General features: G+C 36.5%; 1 protein-coding gene and 1 non-coding gene across 2 annotated transcripts in view; both read left to right on the top strand.

The window, feature by feature from the left end:
• Positions 1 to 17331, top strand: part of LRP1B (LDL receptor related protein 1B) — a 2241805-nt gene that overhangs the window by 1333927 nt on the left and 890547 nt on the right. The window contains exon 18 of the mRNA XM_088842364.1: positions 3925 to 4041. Coding sequence (XP_088698490.1) covers positions 3925 to 4041 — 117 coding nt within the window. The remainder of the gene's footprint in view (positions 1 to 3924; positions 4042 to 17331) is intronic.
• On the top strand, positions 13006 to 13078 carry TRNAW-CCA (transfer RNA tryptophan (anticodon CCA)). Its single transcript has one exon. It is a non-coding gene; the product is annotated as a tRNA-Trp (tRNA).

Below are 17331 nucleotides of genomic sequence, written 5' to 3'. Positions count from 1 at the left end.
CTTCAAGCCTAGGCAGTGTCTGACCAGCTTTTTCCCACAGCATAGAGCTCTGGTTCAATTACATAATATTTGTTGTCATATCCCCCACAAATTTTAACTAAATTCAAACTAGACCAATAGGATTGCATTAAGGAAACCTGATATATTTTTAAAAATCAGATTTTTTTTTTACAAGATAAATTGAAGAGTATATTTACATATGACATAGATTTTGTTTAAATAGAATGCTTTGATACAGTGCAGGTGAAGTTTCGTTCGTTCGGTCGTGTCCGACTCTTTGCGACCCCATGGACTGTAGCCTACCAGGCTTCTCCGTCCATGGGATTCTCCAGGCAAGAATACTGGAGTGGGTTACCGTTTCCTTCTCCAGGGGATCTTCCCGACCCAGGGATTGAACCCAGGTCTCCCACATTAGAGGCAGATGCTTTAACCTCTGAGCCACCAGGGAAGCACTGCTTTGATACAGTGCAGGTGAAGTTTAGGAACAACTTATCAAGCTCTGTTCCCCACCTCCTTGTTGTTCCTAGGCACTGTGGGATTTCTTACTGCTACATGACTGCAGGGGAAGCATCCTTAGTGATGGGTAGAAAATATTCACATTTTGACAGTGAATTTCTGATTCACTGCTAAATAAACAGTTCCACTGAGGAGGTGTAAATTTCCTCTTCATTAGAGCAGAATTTGCTACAAAATTAGAGTCCTCTGGGGCTGCTTTGCTAATCTCACCTCCAAACTAATTTAGAATTGATAGAGACAAGAACTGAGAAAGTCAAATCTTCCTGATACAAATCTAGTGATTAAAAGGTGATAATTTAGTCAATCTGATTATATCATATAGACAGTACTTGTAGATTTATGGAATGAAGCATTTTTCTTATCTAAAAGTCTGTTAAATTTGCCTGGTAGACTAAGCAGATTATTTTCTCCATGATTAGAAAAGACAATGAATTCATATATTTTCAGGGCATAGTCTTCTTTTATCATAAGCCAGTAATTATTCTTTGAAATAAAGAGTCATAACAGTTGTTCAAGTTTCCTGGTTAATCAGGTGATACACAAATTCCCATCACAATGTGAGATGTGTCCTACGTGATGTGAGATAGGTATCTAGGAATCCTTTCTCATTCTCCTCTAATCATTAGAGCAATACTGGTGAAAGAAGAGAACTGGAGAAAAAATGGTTAGAATTAAACATGAATGACTATGAGAGTGACACAAGAGAATCAAATGGAAAAACATTGTATTGGAGATTATAATCTCATTGTGGGTCAATTAGAAGATTTAATGGAGATGAAAATATGTGATAATATCTTTTTTTTCTTCAAAGCAAGAAAACCAGAAAGGTGGAAGGAATAAATGTGTCATAAATGAGGGAGAAAAGAAGAGATTTAGAAAAAGAAATGTAGAGAGAACAAAAGAAAAGAGGAAGGCAGGGAGGGAGGAAGAAGGGGAGGAAAGAAAGAGGGAGGGAAAAAAATCAGGAGGAAGAGTGGAAAATAAAACTGTGTTATTCAGTTTCTCTTATAACTCAAAAGGTAAAAAGTATTTACTGTGATCAATGAAATGATACAGAGACATGTAAGAGAAAAAGCTCATAATCTGTCTCACAGCTCTGTGCCTTCCTCTTCCCACCAAATTAACTAATGCCAACATCTTCACACTTCTTTAGGCTATTGAAAATGTGGTTTTATTAAAATTGCCTAGTGTTAACTTAAAAAAAAAAGCACAATGTGAGAGTTGCAACTTAAGGTCTATTTGGGGCAAAATGAGGACTGCATCGTGGGAGACAGCACTTCAGATATCTCTGAGAAACTGCTCCAAAGAGGCAAAGGGGAAAGATCAGTGTATAGGTGATTTTGGTGAAGGGAGAGTACATGTAACCAAGCACATATTTTTTCCAAAATGTTTCTACTAGTTTCATGAAGCTTTTGCTAGTCAAGAGAAGCAGTCATCACCACGAAGGATTTTAGTGGTTTTCTAGATATGAGGAGATACAAGAGTTGGATTTATAAAATTAGCTCCTGAAAATTTCTAACTATCTGAATACCTATTATGCCAGTTTTCCCCTGAGTACAGAGTGCCCTGTTTCTGATCTCTACCCTGAACTCCTCTCGTGGGGTGGTGAAGGTCAGCAGCTGCAGCAGCATATGAATTAATCCTTGTAGAGGTAGATGGCAAGTGCCAATTTGTAGTTGACGCTAGGAACATTGTTGATTTACTCTAAATGTTAGAGTAATTTTGTAGAAAATCCATAAGGTTAACAAAATAAAGTAATGTAGGAATATTAAATCTTACCTTAAACTTTCAACATTGAAAACTTCAGAATCATACTTATTTGTTGGGCTATTTAAAGTCTATTAATCTAAAACAGTTAACTTGTAAAAAAGGAAAAATCATATATGGCATAACGTAGTTTAGATTCAGCACCCTTATCCACATAATCAAAGCCAAATACAGTGCTACACTTTTCTTGGTCTTTCTAATTAAAGATACTGAGAACAGAAACACTATATCCAATCTAAGAAATCAAATCAGAATGTTTCATTTGTTTTTTCTCAAGTAATCTTCTCAATATTCACCAATAATGGATATACATCTTTACAGAGCAAGTGCAGTTTTCTTAAAGAAAATTACTAGTATATGACTTTCCAGAAACTATTTTAAGTGACTTCTGAAACTCTGAATTATGTAAACCCATTTTAGTGTGTTTGGATGACTTTGAACCACACTATTTTATACAAGCCATTAGTATTAAAGTTCATGGTGTGTTCTGATGAAATAGGAACACTCCTGTCTGTTTCTCAAGCCCAGGAAATAAGGGAATGTCTATAAACCAAGCAATGTTCTCAGGTCATAGCCACAGGAACTCGGACTCTAATTGTTCCTCAACTGTCAAATCTTGATCTAACACAAATATTAATAGGTCTGAATGTCTCCTTCCTAATTTCCCCACTCATTCCTGTTGTCTAATTAAGAGGAGTGCTGGTATACTGATAACATAGGAAAACAGATTTGTAGTTCAGAGTGACAAAAGGGAAAACAAAATCAAACATTTAAAAATAAATATATGACAAACTAAGGCCTGGAAGAAGAATTAGGAAGCTATCTAGGCTCTCATGCTTTCAATTATAATCTGATTATAATAGAAAAAGGCAATCAAATGCCTTATGGAACATAACCCCTTTACTGAATAATTTTAAACCACTGCTCTTGGCTAGCAAAGAAAGCAAGGTTTCCTGTGTGTGTTCCTTGAAAGCCTTAAGAGAGCTCAAAGCAAAGTTCATTAATATGCTTTGATTGAAAAGTGATAAATTTTTGTATCACTGCACTTAAAAGTGAGTTTTAAAAATCCATTTTAAGGCTAAATATATATTTTTAGAAAATATTTTCTGCATTCTTGATCCATACTTTAACTCATTTGTAAATAAAAAATAAATGAATTGAAAATATTAGAGTACAAAGACAATTCTGACCCCATAATTAGAAACCCGTTACCCTGATATCTCCAAATCCTGCCTCCTTCATTACAGTGTTTCTTGGTTTATTGTCCAAGGCTTTGCAAAATAATTTTTTGTTAATTAAAAACTGGAGGAAATTTAATTCAGTCATATATTCATCAGCATATGTGAGACAAAAATTGTAAAATAATGAATTCACAGCTTCATTTATGAACATGTGTGAGGATTACAGAATATCTTGTCACTTATCTTTCATTTAATTGAAGGGCAGAGCATGTGAACTTTAGAAAAGGCTGACAAGCTGACATTACCAAAATTTTAATAAAGATTTAATTTAAAAATATTTTATCTAACAGAGCAATGTAATATCTTATGTGTAAAAGAGTTATTACATGATTTATTTCATCCTTGATATTATTCAAAAGGTCTCTAAATTTATCCTCTGTGCATTAATTGATCACCTTAGCCAGGACATGCCACATGGACCAGTTTTCTTGTGGAAACGGGCGCTGCATTCCCAGAGCATGGCTGTGTGACCGGGAAGATGACTGTGGGGACCAAACAGATGAAATAGCATCTTGTGGTAAGTTGTGAGCTTTCAAGCTGTTATTCAAGACTGTGTCAAACAAAAGATTCTATCACTATCATCTCTTTTAAAAGGCTGTTTATTTCTTTACAAATACAAGTCGACAAGGCAGAAGATGTTACTTTTTATTACTGCCTTTTGGGCCTGAGTGTGTACTTTAATGATAACTGCAGAATGTATCCCATTCACGAGGCACTAGCCATATCATTGGCTAAAATAAATGGATCCACACATTGCAGATTTTAGTAGGAAGTGATAATTATAAGGCGAGCAGGACATTCTCAAATGTTCATTATTAATCTTATGTCTATAATGATTAAATTTTTCAAACAGAATAGCTTGTTCAGTGACATGTGGAGTAACTGAGGGGGACATGCTTCTTATTTGTATGCATGTGTTGCACTCTTGCAGCAATACACTATATAGGCTGAGAATACATAGTTGATAAACTGTTTAATTTCTAAAGAGTTGTATCATTCTGAAGGATAAAATTTTTATTAGTTGAAAGCATTTTTTTAAAGGCAAAATTCCTATTATTACATAAAGTTGCAATTTTAATTACACCCATTTGTACTCATATATCAGTAGGCCATATTATCATCTGTGTACTAAAACACAAGAAGGAAATGAACCAGATTTTCTAAGTCTTCCACTTTATTTCAGTCATGGCTTTGGATAATTTAAATTACTATGGGACAGCATAAATTAGATATGTGTAGCACATTTATTAAAATAGAATACAGCTGGGTATGTATTTTTAATATTTTGACTCCATGTTATAGTATTTCTACCAGTAGAGAAGTAAGGAGACATTTTTCTAACTCCTCAATTCAAATGGTTCTGTTTAGCATGTGCACTCTTTGTTTACCTAAAAATTTTCTTTTTAATTTTTTTATACCACACTAAGTCCCTATAACATTTGAGTTTATAACCTCTCAAAAATATCTAGATAAAGTAAGTATTAATCATTGGCAATTGACATTCCACAGAAGACAGTGGAGACGCTAAAAAAAAAAAAAGCAATAGAGAATTATATAATTGTACATTTTACATGTAGAATTTCTGAGGGCTGACCAGTTAAGGGGATTGAGCAGTGTATTTTCTCTTCTTTGCAATGTCCAGACTAATCATGTGGCTGACTCTGCTTCTAGAGGGCTCTATTTTTTAGAAAAACTTAAGTGCTTTTCTGCTCTTGGCATCTCCATCCAGAGTATCCCAAAAAGATAATGAGCAATGTGAAAACATTAAATACAGAGAAAGTCTGGAGTTAGAATCCCAAGTCAGATAAGAAATGCCATGAAAAACAGACTAGGAAATTTGTGATGATCTCTTTAGAGAATTTTGATAGGGACTTTGAGCTGACTTATTTTTAGTAATGGATCTAGTGTAATATTTTTTCTTTATTTTAGTAATTAGAATCAAAAGAGAAGAATCCCTAAAATTTCAATGATTATTAAAATAATCATGCCAGCAAACTAACAAACTTTTCATGAGGTGAGTGGACAAAAAGTGTCAGGAGTCCGGATGTGTATTTTCTTAATGAATCTTTACGACAAATCTACTAGAAGTATATTGCTCTCCACATTTTACAGTTAAGAGAATCAAAATTTAAAGTCATGAATAACATGTGTGAGATAACAACACTAATAAATAACAGGACCAGACCATGAATCCAAGTATGCTTGAATCTAAAACTCAACCATTTGGGTGAACTTGGTTTGGAAGCCAAGGATAGGGGGCAGATAGTGTCATTATGGTGGTTTAGTCACTCAGTCGTGTCTGACTTTTGCAACCCCATGGACTATAGCCTGCCAGACTCCTCTGTCTGTGCGATTCTCCAGGCAAGTATACTGGAATGGATTATCATTTCCTTCTCCAGGGATCTTCCCAACCTGGAATCGAACCTAGGTCTCCTAAATTGCAGGCAGATTCTTTACAGACTGAGCTACTAGGGAAGTTAATGCCATTATACATATCCATAAATATCTGATTTAAATCCACAAACACCTGTAGTGAGTTTTATTCATTCATGTGTTGGTAAATCAACATATCTTAGTGGAGAAGAGCCCCAATCCTGTGTTTGCTTATTTTTGTGATATAAATACTCCCACTGTGGCCAATATCAATTTGCCAACATGACTCTCTGAATGTGGATGAGAACATGTACATAACAATATGCAGTATTTCCATCATACAGACACAATCAACGTAAATAACTTCAAAAGCAAAATACCTAGAAAATTATAAACTGTGAGTACTAATTACCCTTGTTTTCAACATTACTTTGATGCTAAAGCTGAAACTGCAATACTTTGGCCACCTCATGCGACGAGTTGACTCACTGGAAAAGACTCTGATGCTGGGAAAGGTTGGGGGCGGGAGGAGAAGGGGACGACGGAGAATGAGATGGCTGGATGGCATCACCGACTCTGTGGACATGAGTTTGAGTGAACTCCGGGAGTTGGTGATGGACAGGGAGGCCTGGCGTGCTGTAATTCATGGGGTTGCGGAGAGTCGGACACGACTGAGCGACTGAACTGAACTGAACTGAACTGAAATTTATATGATTTTTCGTGTTTTAAAACAATGCCTGTGTGCTTAACAACTGACTCAAAAATCCTTGAAAATTTAAGAATTGTCTCTGTAGGCTGGTACAAGATGCCTCCAGCACACCACTGGATATATAGACAATGTGAAGTTTATTTGTCAAATAACATAGTTCCGAAATATGACATTTTAGAGAATATCAGTAAACCATATGGGCTGGTCTCAGTACCATTTCCCTTTTATAGCATAAGAAACATGTTTCTCTACAAACATGTTCCTCTCTATAGCAGCATACTTTTATCTCTCAGGTTGTCATTTTAACTCAAAATCTACATCAGTAGAAAAGCTCTCCATAAACTTTTAAAGTTCAGGGAGAATGGCCTAAATTTCTCTCATAACAGAAATTATCTCTGCACTGAATACAAAATGACAAAAAAAAAAAAAAGATGTAAATTGTTTAATTTGTTGCAGTAAAAAAAACAGTCACTCTACTTGGCAATAATCCAGAAATAAACATAGTTTCAGCTAACTTCCAGTATTATTAAGCATTATTAAAAATTTGGACTGATCGTATTTCACTTCTCCTGATGGTGTTAGCCAAGTTCCTTTAAATTTAATCTAACTAGGAGATTCTGTGGAGAAGGCGATGGCACCCCACTCCAGTACTCTTGCCTGGAAAATCCCATGGATGGAGGAGCCTGGTAGGCTGCTGTCCATGGGGTCGCTAAGAGTCGGACACGACTGAGCGACTTCACTCTCACTTTTCACTTTCACACAGTGGAGAAGGAAATGGCAACCCACTTCCAGTGTTCTTGCCTGGAGAATCCCAGGGACGGGGGAGCCTGGTGGGCTGCCGTCTACAGGGTCGCAGAGAGTCGGTCACGACTGAAGCGACTTAGCAGCAGCAGCAGGAGATTCTGTGATCATTTTTCTTTTCACACCTCATTTCCATAAACCACCTCTGTTATGTTTAATAATGATTGTTTTACATTGAAAATAATATTAAAATTAGAATTTAAAAACATGAGAAATCTGTGACTAAAAATGTTTCCGGTAGTAAGTACGAGCTGAAGGGACTATAGGGGCGGGGTGTGTCAAATTTTCAGTGAGATTCACTATCACCTCTTTACAAACCTAATTAATTTTACATGGATTTGCCTTTGCAAGTTAATTGCTTATTTGGGGTTCATATTATATGTGGGCACACACTTACATAGTTAGGAAGGCCCTTGAGGATTTTTCTCTTAATATGTAAATAATATTTTAAATGTTTTAGTAGATTCCCTCTATAGAAAGGAGAATCTGTAATTTGATGCTGCAAATGAGAGGAAATGTTAAAATTGTCAAACTTGTCTCAGAAGTTTGTCAAGGAGCTAAATGGTCAATCTCATTTTAAAGACATGACTTAGCACTGGTTTTCAACTTTAGCTGTCAAATGATGAGTCACCTGAGGAGCTTAAAAATTATCTGCCCATGCCTCATCCCAGGGTAATGAATAATCATTCAGATTCTAGTACTATTAAGGCACCTGTTTTCAATCTTGAGCATAAATCAAAATCTCTGTAGGGTTCATTCAAAATTAGAAGGCTAGAACCCATTCCCAGAGCCTCTGATCCTGTAGGTCATGCTGTTATTCCAGTGACCACACTTTAGGAACTACTGACTTAAGGGAATCAACTTTCATATTTGATTTTATTTAGCATACACTTAATGACTGTTTATATATGCAAAACTAATTTATGATGGGAGCAATTATCCAAACAAATGTCATTCCCATCTCCACATTGTAGCATTAAATATAAGGGTATTTCATGATTAAATAGAATATTTCACACAAACTTGCATTTCTGCCCCTTGGACAATTAATAGTCAAAAAGAGCATAGTTGTTTATTTTAAAATTTAGTTTAACAATTTTTGGTTTGCTTTTTCAATGATCCATTGGATGTTGGCAATTTGATCTCTGGTTCCTTTACCTTTTCTAAATCCAGCTTGAACATCTGGAAGTTTTCAGTTCACATACTATTGAAGCCTGATTTTGAGAATTTTGAGCATTATTTTGCTTGCCTGTGAGATGTGCAAAGAATCCCACGGACAGAGGAACCTTGCGGGCTACAGTCCATGGGGTCACAAGAGTTGGACACAACTGAGTGACTTTCACTACTACTACTACTACTTGAACATTCTTTAGCCTTGCCTTTCTTTGGGATTGGAATGAAAATTGACCTTTTCCAGTCCTGTGGCCACTGCTGAGTTTTCCAAATTTGCTGGCATATTGAGTGCAGCACTTTAACAAACTTCCCTGTGAGTGTCCAGGAGTCTCCGGCGGAAGCATGGGTCAACAGTGGCCTGCTGCAGGGTTAGGCGCACTGAACACCACATTGCACAAGACCTTTTGAAGGAGGTTGCCATTATCTTCATTACCACTACCATAGTTTGGTCTCAGGTCAAACAACAGGGAGGGAACACAGCCCCACCCATCAATAGAAAATTGGATTAAAAATTTGCTGAGCATCATCCCACCCATTAAAACAAGACCCAGTTCCATCCAGTCAATCTCTCCCAACAGGAAGCTTCCATAAGCCTCTAATCCTTATCCTGTTCCATCAGAGGGCAGACAGAATGAAAACCACAATCACAGAAAATTAATCAAACTGATCACATGGAACACAGCCTTGTCTAACTCAATAAAACTATGAGCCAATGCCATTTGGGCCACCCAAGACAGACAGGTCATGGTGGAGAGTTCTGACAAAATGTGTCCACTGGAGAAGGGAATGGCAAACTATTTCAATATTCTTGCCTTGAGAACCCCATGAACAGTATGAAAAGGCAAAAAGATAGGACACTGAAGGATGAACTCCCCAGGTCGGTAGGTGCCCAATATGCTACTGGAGAAGTAATAACTCTGGAAAGAATGAAGAAACAGAGCCAAAGCGTAAACAATGACCAGTTTGGATATGACTGGTGATGGAAGTAAAGTCCGATGGTATAAAGAGCAATATTGCATAGGAACCTGGAATGTTAGGTCCATGAATCAAGGTAAATTGGAAGTGGTCAAACAGAAGATGTGAGCAGAGCCTCTTCTAAAGGGAATGCTTTCTTGCCTCTTCCAGTTTCTGTGGGCTCCTGACTCTTTTTGACTGTGGCAGCATAACTCTAATCTATTGTCTTGTCTTCACATAGATTCTTCTCTGTATCTCTTTCTCCTACAAGGACACCAGTCATTGCTCACTCTTTTTTTTTTTTTATGTAATTAATTTATTTTTTATTGGAGGCAAATTATTTTACAATATTATATTGGTTGGTTTTGCCATACATTGATATGAATTTGCCCAGGGTTTACATAAGTTCCCCCTCCTGAACCCCCCTCCCACCTCCCTCCTCCCTTTATCATCCCTCTGGGTCATCCCCGCATGCCAGCCCCGAGCATCCTATAACATGCATTGACCCTGAACTAGTGATTCGTTTCACATATGACAACATACGTGTTTCAATGCCATTCTCCCAAATCATCCCACCCTCACCCTCTCCCATAGAGTCCCAAAGACTGTTCTATACATCTGTGTCTCTTTTGCTGTCTCATATACAGGGTTATCATTTGCATCTTTCTAAATTCCATATATATGTGTTAGTATACTGTATTGGTGTTTTTCTTTCTGGCTTACTTCACTCTGTATAATAGGCTCCAGTTTCATCCACCTCATTAGAACTGATTCAAATGTATTCTTTTTAATGGCTGAATAATACTCCATTGTGTATATGTACCAAAGCTTTCTTATCCATTCGTCTGCAGATGGACATCTAGGTTGCTTCCATGTCCTGGCTATTATAAACAGTGCTGCAATGAACATTAGAGTACACGTGTCTCTTTCAATTCTGGTTTCCTCGGTGTGTATGCACAGGAGTACGATTGCTGGATCATATGGCAGTTCTATTTCCAGTTTTTTGAGGAATCTCCACACTGTTCTCCATAGTGGCTGTACTAGTTTGCATTCCCACCAACAGTGTAAGAGGGTTCCTTTCTCTCCACATCCTCTCCAGCATTTATTGCATGTAGACTTTTGGATAGCAGCCATTCTGACTGGTGTGAAATGGTATCTCGTTGTGGTTTTGATTTGCATCTCTCTGATTATGAGGGATGTTGAGCATCTTTTCATGTGTTTGTTAGCCATCTTTATGTCTTCTTTGGAGAAATGTCTTCTTAGTTCTTTGGCCCATTTTTTGATTGGGTCATTTATTTTTCTGGAATTGAGCTGCAGGAGCTGCTTGTATATTTTGGAGATTAATCCTTTATCAGTTGCTTCATTTGCTATTATTTTCTCCCATTCTGAAGGCTGTCTTTGCACCTTACTTATAGTTTCCTTTGCTGTGAAGAAGCTTTTGATTTTAATTAGGTCCCATTTGTTTATTTTTGCTTTTATTTCCAATATTCTGGGAGGTGGGTCATGGAGGATCCTGCTGTGATTTATGTCGGAGAGTGTTTTGCCTACGTTCTCCTCTAGGAGTTTTATAGTTTCTGGTCTTACATTTAGCTCTCTAATCCATTTTGAGTTTATTTTGGTGTATGGTGTTAGGAAGTGTTCTAGTTTCATTCTTTTACAAGTGGCTGACCAGTTTTCCCAGCACCACTTGTTAAAGAGACTGTCTTTTCTCCATTTTATATTCTTGCCTCCTTTGTCAAAGATGAGGTGTCCATAGGTGCGTGGATTTATCTCTGGGCTTTCTATTTTGTTCCATTTATCTATATTTCTGTCTTTATGCCAGTACCATACTGTCTTGATGACTGTGGCTTTGTAGTAGAGCCTGAAGTCCGGCAGGTTAATTCCCCCAGTTCCATTTTTCTTCCTCAAGATTGCTTTGGCTATTCGAGGTTTTTTGTATTTCCATACAAATTGTGAGATTATTTGTTCTAATTCTGTGAAAAATATCGTTGGTAGCTTGATAGGGATTGCACTGAATATATAAATTACTTTGGGTAGTATACTCATTTTTACAATATTTATTCTTCCAATCCATGAACATGGTATATTTCTCCATCTATTAGTGTCCTCTTTGATTGCTTTCAGTAGTGTTTTATAGTTTTCTATGTACAAGTCTTTTGTTTCCTTAGGTAGATATATTCCTAAGTATTTAATTCTTTTTGTTGCAACAGTGAATGGAATAGTTTCCTTAATTTCTCTTTCTATTTTCTCATTATTAGTGTATAGGAATGCAAGGGATTTCTGTGTGTTGATTTTATATCCTGCAACATTACTGTAATCATTGATTAGCTCTAGTAGTTTTCTGGTAGAGTCTCTAGGGTTTTCTGTATAGAGGATCATGTCATCAGCAAACAGTGAAAGTTTTACTTCTTCTTTTCCAATTTGTATTCCTTTTATGTCTTTTTCTGCTCTGATTGCTGTAGCCAAAACTTCCAGAACTATGTTGAATAGTAGTGGTGAGAGTGGGCACCCTTGTCTTGTTCCTAACTTTAGGGGAAATGCTTTCAGTTTTTCACCATTGAGGATAATGTTTGCTGTGAGTTTGTCATATATAGCTTTTATTATGTTGAGGTATGTCCCTTCTATTCCCACTTTCTGGAGGGTTTTTATCATAAATGGATGTTGAATTTTGTCGAAGGCTTTCTCTGCATCTATTGAGATAGTCATATGATTTTTATTTTTCAGTTTGTTAATGTGGTGTATTACGTTGACTGATTTGCGGATATTGAAGAATCCTTGCATTCCTGGGATAAAGCCCACTTGGTCATGATGTATGATCTTCTTAATATGCTGTTGGATTCTGATTGCTAGAGTTTTGTTAAGGATTTTTGCATCTATGTTCATCAGTGATATTGGCCTGTAGTTTTCTTTTTTTGTGGGGTCTTTACCAGGTTTTGGGATTAGGGTGATGGTGGCCTCATAGAATGAGTTTGGAAGTTTCCCTTCCTCAGCAATTTTCTGGAAGAGTTTGAGTAGAATAGGTGTTAGCTCTTCTCTAAATTTTTGGTAGAATTCAGCTGTGAAGCTGTCTGGACCTGGGCTTTTGTTTGCTGGGAGATTTTTGATTACAGTTTCAATTTCCGTGCTTGTGATGGGTCTGTTCAGATTTTCTATTTCTTCCTGGTTCAGTTTTGGAAAGTTGTATTTTTCTAGGAATTTGTCCATTTCTTCCAGGTTATTCATTTTATTGCCATATAATTCCTGATAGTATTCTCTAATAATCCTTTGTATTTCTGTGTTGTCAGTTGTGATCTCTCCATTTTCATTTCTAATTTTATTGATTTGGTTCTTCTCCCTTTGTTTCTTGATAAGTCTGGCTAGTGGTTTGTCAATTTTATTTACCTTCTCAAAGAACCAGCTTTTGGCTTTGTTGATTTTTGCTATAGTCTCTTTTGTTTCTTTTGCATTTATCTCTGCCCTAATTTTTGGGCTTCCCTGGTGGCTCAGAGGTTAAAAGCGTCTGCCTCCAATGCAGGAGACCCGGGTTCGATCCCTGGGTAGGGAAGATACCCTGGAGAAGGAAATGGTAACCCACTCCAGTATTCTTGCCTGGAGAATCCCATAGACGGAGAAGCCTGGTAGGCTACCGTCCACGGGGTCGCAAAGAGTCGGACACGACTGAGTGACTTTACTGCCCTAATTTTTACAATTTCTTTCCTTCTGCTGACCCTGGGGTTCTTCATTTCTTCCTTTTCTAGTTGCTTTAGATGTAGAGTAGGTTATTTAGTTGACTTTTTTCTTGTTTCTTGAGGTGTGCCTGTATTGCTATGAACTTCCCCCTTAGCACTGCTTTTACAGTGTCCCAGAGGTTTTGGGTTGTTGTGTTTTCATTTTCATTCATTTCTATGCATATTTTGATTTCTCTTTTGATTTCTTCTATGATTTGTTCATTGTTCAGTCCAGGATAATCTCATCTCAAGATCCTTAACTTAATTACATCTACAAAGACACTTTCAAAATAAGGTCACAATCACAGGTACTAGGGTTTAAAAATTGGACAAATCTTTTTGAGTTGTACAATTTAATCCACTACACCTGGGGAACTCTATTATGCCCTATTTCACCAACTGAAATATAATAGTGGCTCAGGTATACGCAATTTTAAAAGATGAACAGGTCATTCTGTATGCAACCTGATTTGTGAAAATTACTCTCCTCAGTTCAGTTCAGTTCAGTTCAGTCACTCAGTCGTGTCCGACTCTTTGCGACCCCATGAATCACAGCACACCAGGCCTCCCTGTCCATCACCAACTCCCGGAGTTCACTCAAACTCATGTCCATCGAGTCGGTGATGCCATCCAGCCATCTCATTCTCGGTTGTCCCCGTCTCCTCCCACCCCCAATCCCTCCTAGCATCAGACTCTTTTCCAGTGAGCCAACTCATTGCATGAGGTGGCCAAAGTATTGGAGTTTCAGCTTTAGCATCAGTCCTTCCAATGTACACCCAGGATTGATCTCCTTTAGAATGGACTGGTTGGATATCCTTGCAGTCCAAGGGACTCTCAAGAGTCTTCTCCAGCACCACAGTTCAAAAGCATCAATTCTTCGGCGATCAGCTTTCTTCACAGTCTAACTCTCACATCCATACATGACCACGGGAAAAACCATAGCCTTGACTAGATGGACCTTTGTTGGCAAAGTAATGTCTCTGCTTTTTAATACGCTGTCTAGGTTGGTCATAACTTTCCTTCCAAGGAGTAAGCGTGTTTTAATTTCCTGGCTGCAATCAGCATCTGCAGTGATTTTGGAGCCCAAAAAAATAAAGTCTGATACTCTCCTAATACCTATTAATTTAGTCCCTGCCTGCTGGTTAAATTTCTCACCAAGTCTATTACATGATTCAGTCCACTTCTCTTGCTTTTCCTTTGCACCTAGAGCTTTCTACTAACAGAAACAATTTCTTGGCTTGCTAGCCACTGGTCAATAATAGTTACAACTACTTCTATGGTGCTGACCTTTACATAGAGGTGCCTATGGTGCACTTCTGTGGGGCAGCCCTTTAGATTTCCGTCAAAGGTAAACTTGACTTCTTTAAAGAGTTCAGTAGCATTCATCACCTTATTGGTTATTAAATTAATAGTAGGTATTTATTAATTACACATATATATATACACATAAACACACACTATATACACATTCTCGTATATATAAACATACACACAAATGTACATGTATACTCAAACATATATGTAATCGGAATCAAATAATATACATAAAATCTATATAGTACCTGGTATCTAGTATCTAGTAGTCATTCAATAAAATGTTATTCAGTAGATTTGTTATAGATATATCATCCTTTTCCTTCTTTCTAAATAATTTTCTATTCTCAAATGAGAATATATATGTGTGTATGTATATTCTTAAATGGAAATATATATTTTCAACCGGGATTGAAGTTGGTCGAATTGCAATTAGTTCAGAAAATAGCAATATTTCCAATATCCTTTTTTTTTATTCTAATGTTTTGAAAGATACCAGACTGAAGTCCTATATTGATCCAGGAAACATCATTTCCATCATGCTGAGCTGGCATTTTGCAAACAGAAAGCTATATGAATAGGTCAATATTTGAATCATGAGTTGCTGTTCATTGCTATGAGATCTTTTCTAGCATTTAAGCAGAACTTGGGTGACTGAAGTTGGAACCACACCCCAGGGTAAACTGCCAAAAGGCAGTCAGGATGCAACTTTTGTTTTTTCTCCTGAGCCAGTATCCTTTAAGAGCCTCAACTATGTGTTTTATTGACCTGCTCTCAAATGTTGTAAACTCAGTTTTTCTATCTTCTAGAGTTCACCAAGTCAAGTATTTACATTTACTATGTTCTAGATGCCTGGATTATTTAAAAAAAAAGCAAAGTTTCTGTTAGAGGTAAAAGAGGGAGAGAGGGTAAAAACCAAACTTCAATCAGTAATAAACAAAATACTTAAAAACTATGACAAGTGCTATGAAAGAAATAAGAAACTCAATGACATGCTACCTGGTGTGCTTATATGTGAATTTTCTAAATATTGATGCATTTTTATCAATGAAAATTTATACATATCCTTTCTTTGATATGTATAATCCTTACACAGTAAGACTGGGTCCTTATATGATAATAAAATTCTAGGCTCAATATATGTTCATAATCTAGTCCATCTCTGTCACTATTTTGTATAAAGCTATATATTTGTGTGTATATATACAAGTTTAGATTTTAAAATTAAAATAAACAGATTTAAAAATAATTATTTTAATTGTTAGGGATGCTTATCACTCTCAGATATGAATCCAGTCTTTGAAAATATTTCTGCTGTCATAGAATGTATAAAAACAGAAAATGTAACTTTTCTCTCTCCTGTATTTTCAGTCTAACCCACTGGTTTCTTCTCATTAATATTTATGCATGTTCAACTTTCACTTTCTTAAAAAAGGTTACTATCAGCATAACTACCAAATTCTCCTTTGATCATACACATCTCATCAGTTATCACATTAATTCTTACTTTCCTCACAACTAATGTCTTGGGAAATTTGAATAAAATTTGTGTATCCATCTGCCACTTAGTTGACTATACAAATTGGAAACTCATGAAAATGGTCTTTGTCAAGCTCAGCAAGGGGGGAAAAAATCTGGATAGGGCATGTCAGTTTGTATTTAATGTTATCTGAGCAGACTTCATCATAGCTGTGCTTCTCCTTGAAACATTTTTTTCTCTTGTCTTCTATGAGAAGATATTTAGTCGTTTAACCCCTACACTTCTTTGGTTCCTTTGTCTCCACCTCACTTGCAGATATTCCTTCATTATTTTCTTTGTGAAAGGAAGTAAATTGCCTTCTTAAAGCATTCTCATATCTTATTTATTTGTTTGTTTGTTTGTTTCAAAACGAGAGTACAATTTCCACTCCTGATTCAGTATTGTCAATCATTTTACAGGTTAGCTTAGGTATTATAAATTTCCTCTTGGTATTTGCTGTTTTACTACAGTGTTTCTATACATACATTTATTTTAAATTATCTTAAGATAGATTGTGCCTCTTATATCTAAAGTCATATCTCTCATAAATTCTTGGAAATTCCAGAGAAGTTTCCTTTTGAATAATATCTAATCTCCATATTCTCTCTTCCATTTTGGAACTATTAGGTTAATGCTTGATCATTTCAGTCTATTCTTCATTACTCTTGATCCCTTCTTACATTATTTTTGAATTGAAACCATGGAGAGCTCTTCAGACCTGTCTTCCAGTTTAATAACTGTTCCTTCAAATGTATGAATTTGTAATTTAACTTTTGCTGTGAGAAACATCAATAACCTCAGATACACAGATGACACCACCCTTATGGCAAAAAGCAAAGAAGAACTAAAGACCCTCTTGATGAAAGTGAAAGAGGAGAGTGAAAAAGTTGGCTTAAAACATTCAGAAAACTAAGATCATGGCATCTGGTCTCATCACTTCATGGCAAATAGATGAGGAAACAACTGAAATAGTATCAGACTTTATTTTCTTGAGCTCCAAAATCACTGCAGATGGTGACTGCAGCCATGAAATTAAAAGACGCTTGCTCCTTGAAAGAAAAGCTATAACCAACCTAGACAGCATATTAAACAGCAGAGATATTACTTTGCTAACAAAAGTCTGTCTAGTCAAAGCTATTGTTTTTCCAGTAGTCATATATGGATGTGAGAGTTGGACTATAAAGAAAGCTGAGCACCAAAGAATTGATGCTTTTGAACTGTGATGTTGGAGAAGACTCTTGAGAGTCCCTTGGACAG

This window comes from Moschus berezovskii, chromosome 2 (genome assembly GCF_049115385.1).
Source record: "Moschus berezovskii isolate FMDL1 chromosome 2, NW_MosBer_1.0, whole genome shotgun sequence".
NCBI lineage: Eukaryota > Metazoa > Chordata > Mammalia > Artiodactyla > Moschidae > Moschus > Moschus berezovskii.
The sequence above is the reverse complement of the archived record's forward strand: the minus strand, read 5'-3'. Positions and strand labels throughout refer to the sequence as shown.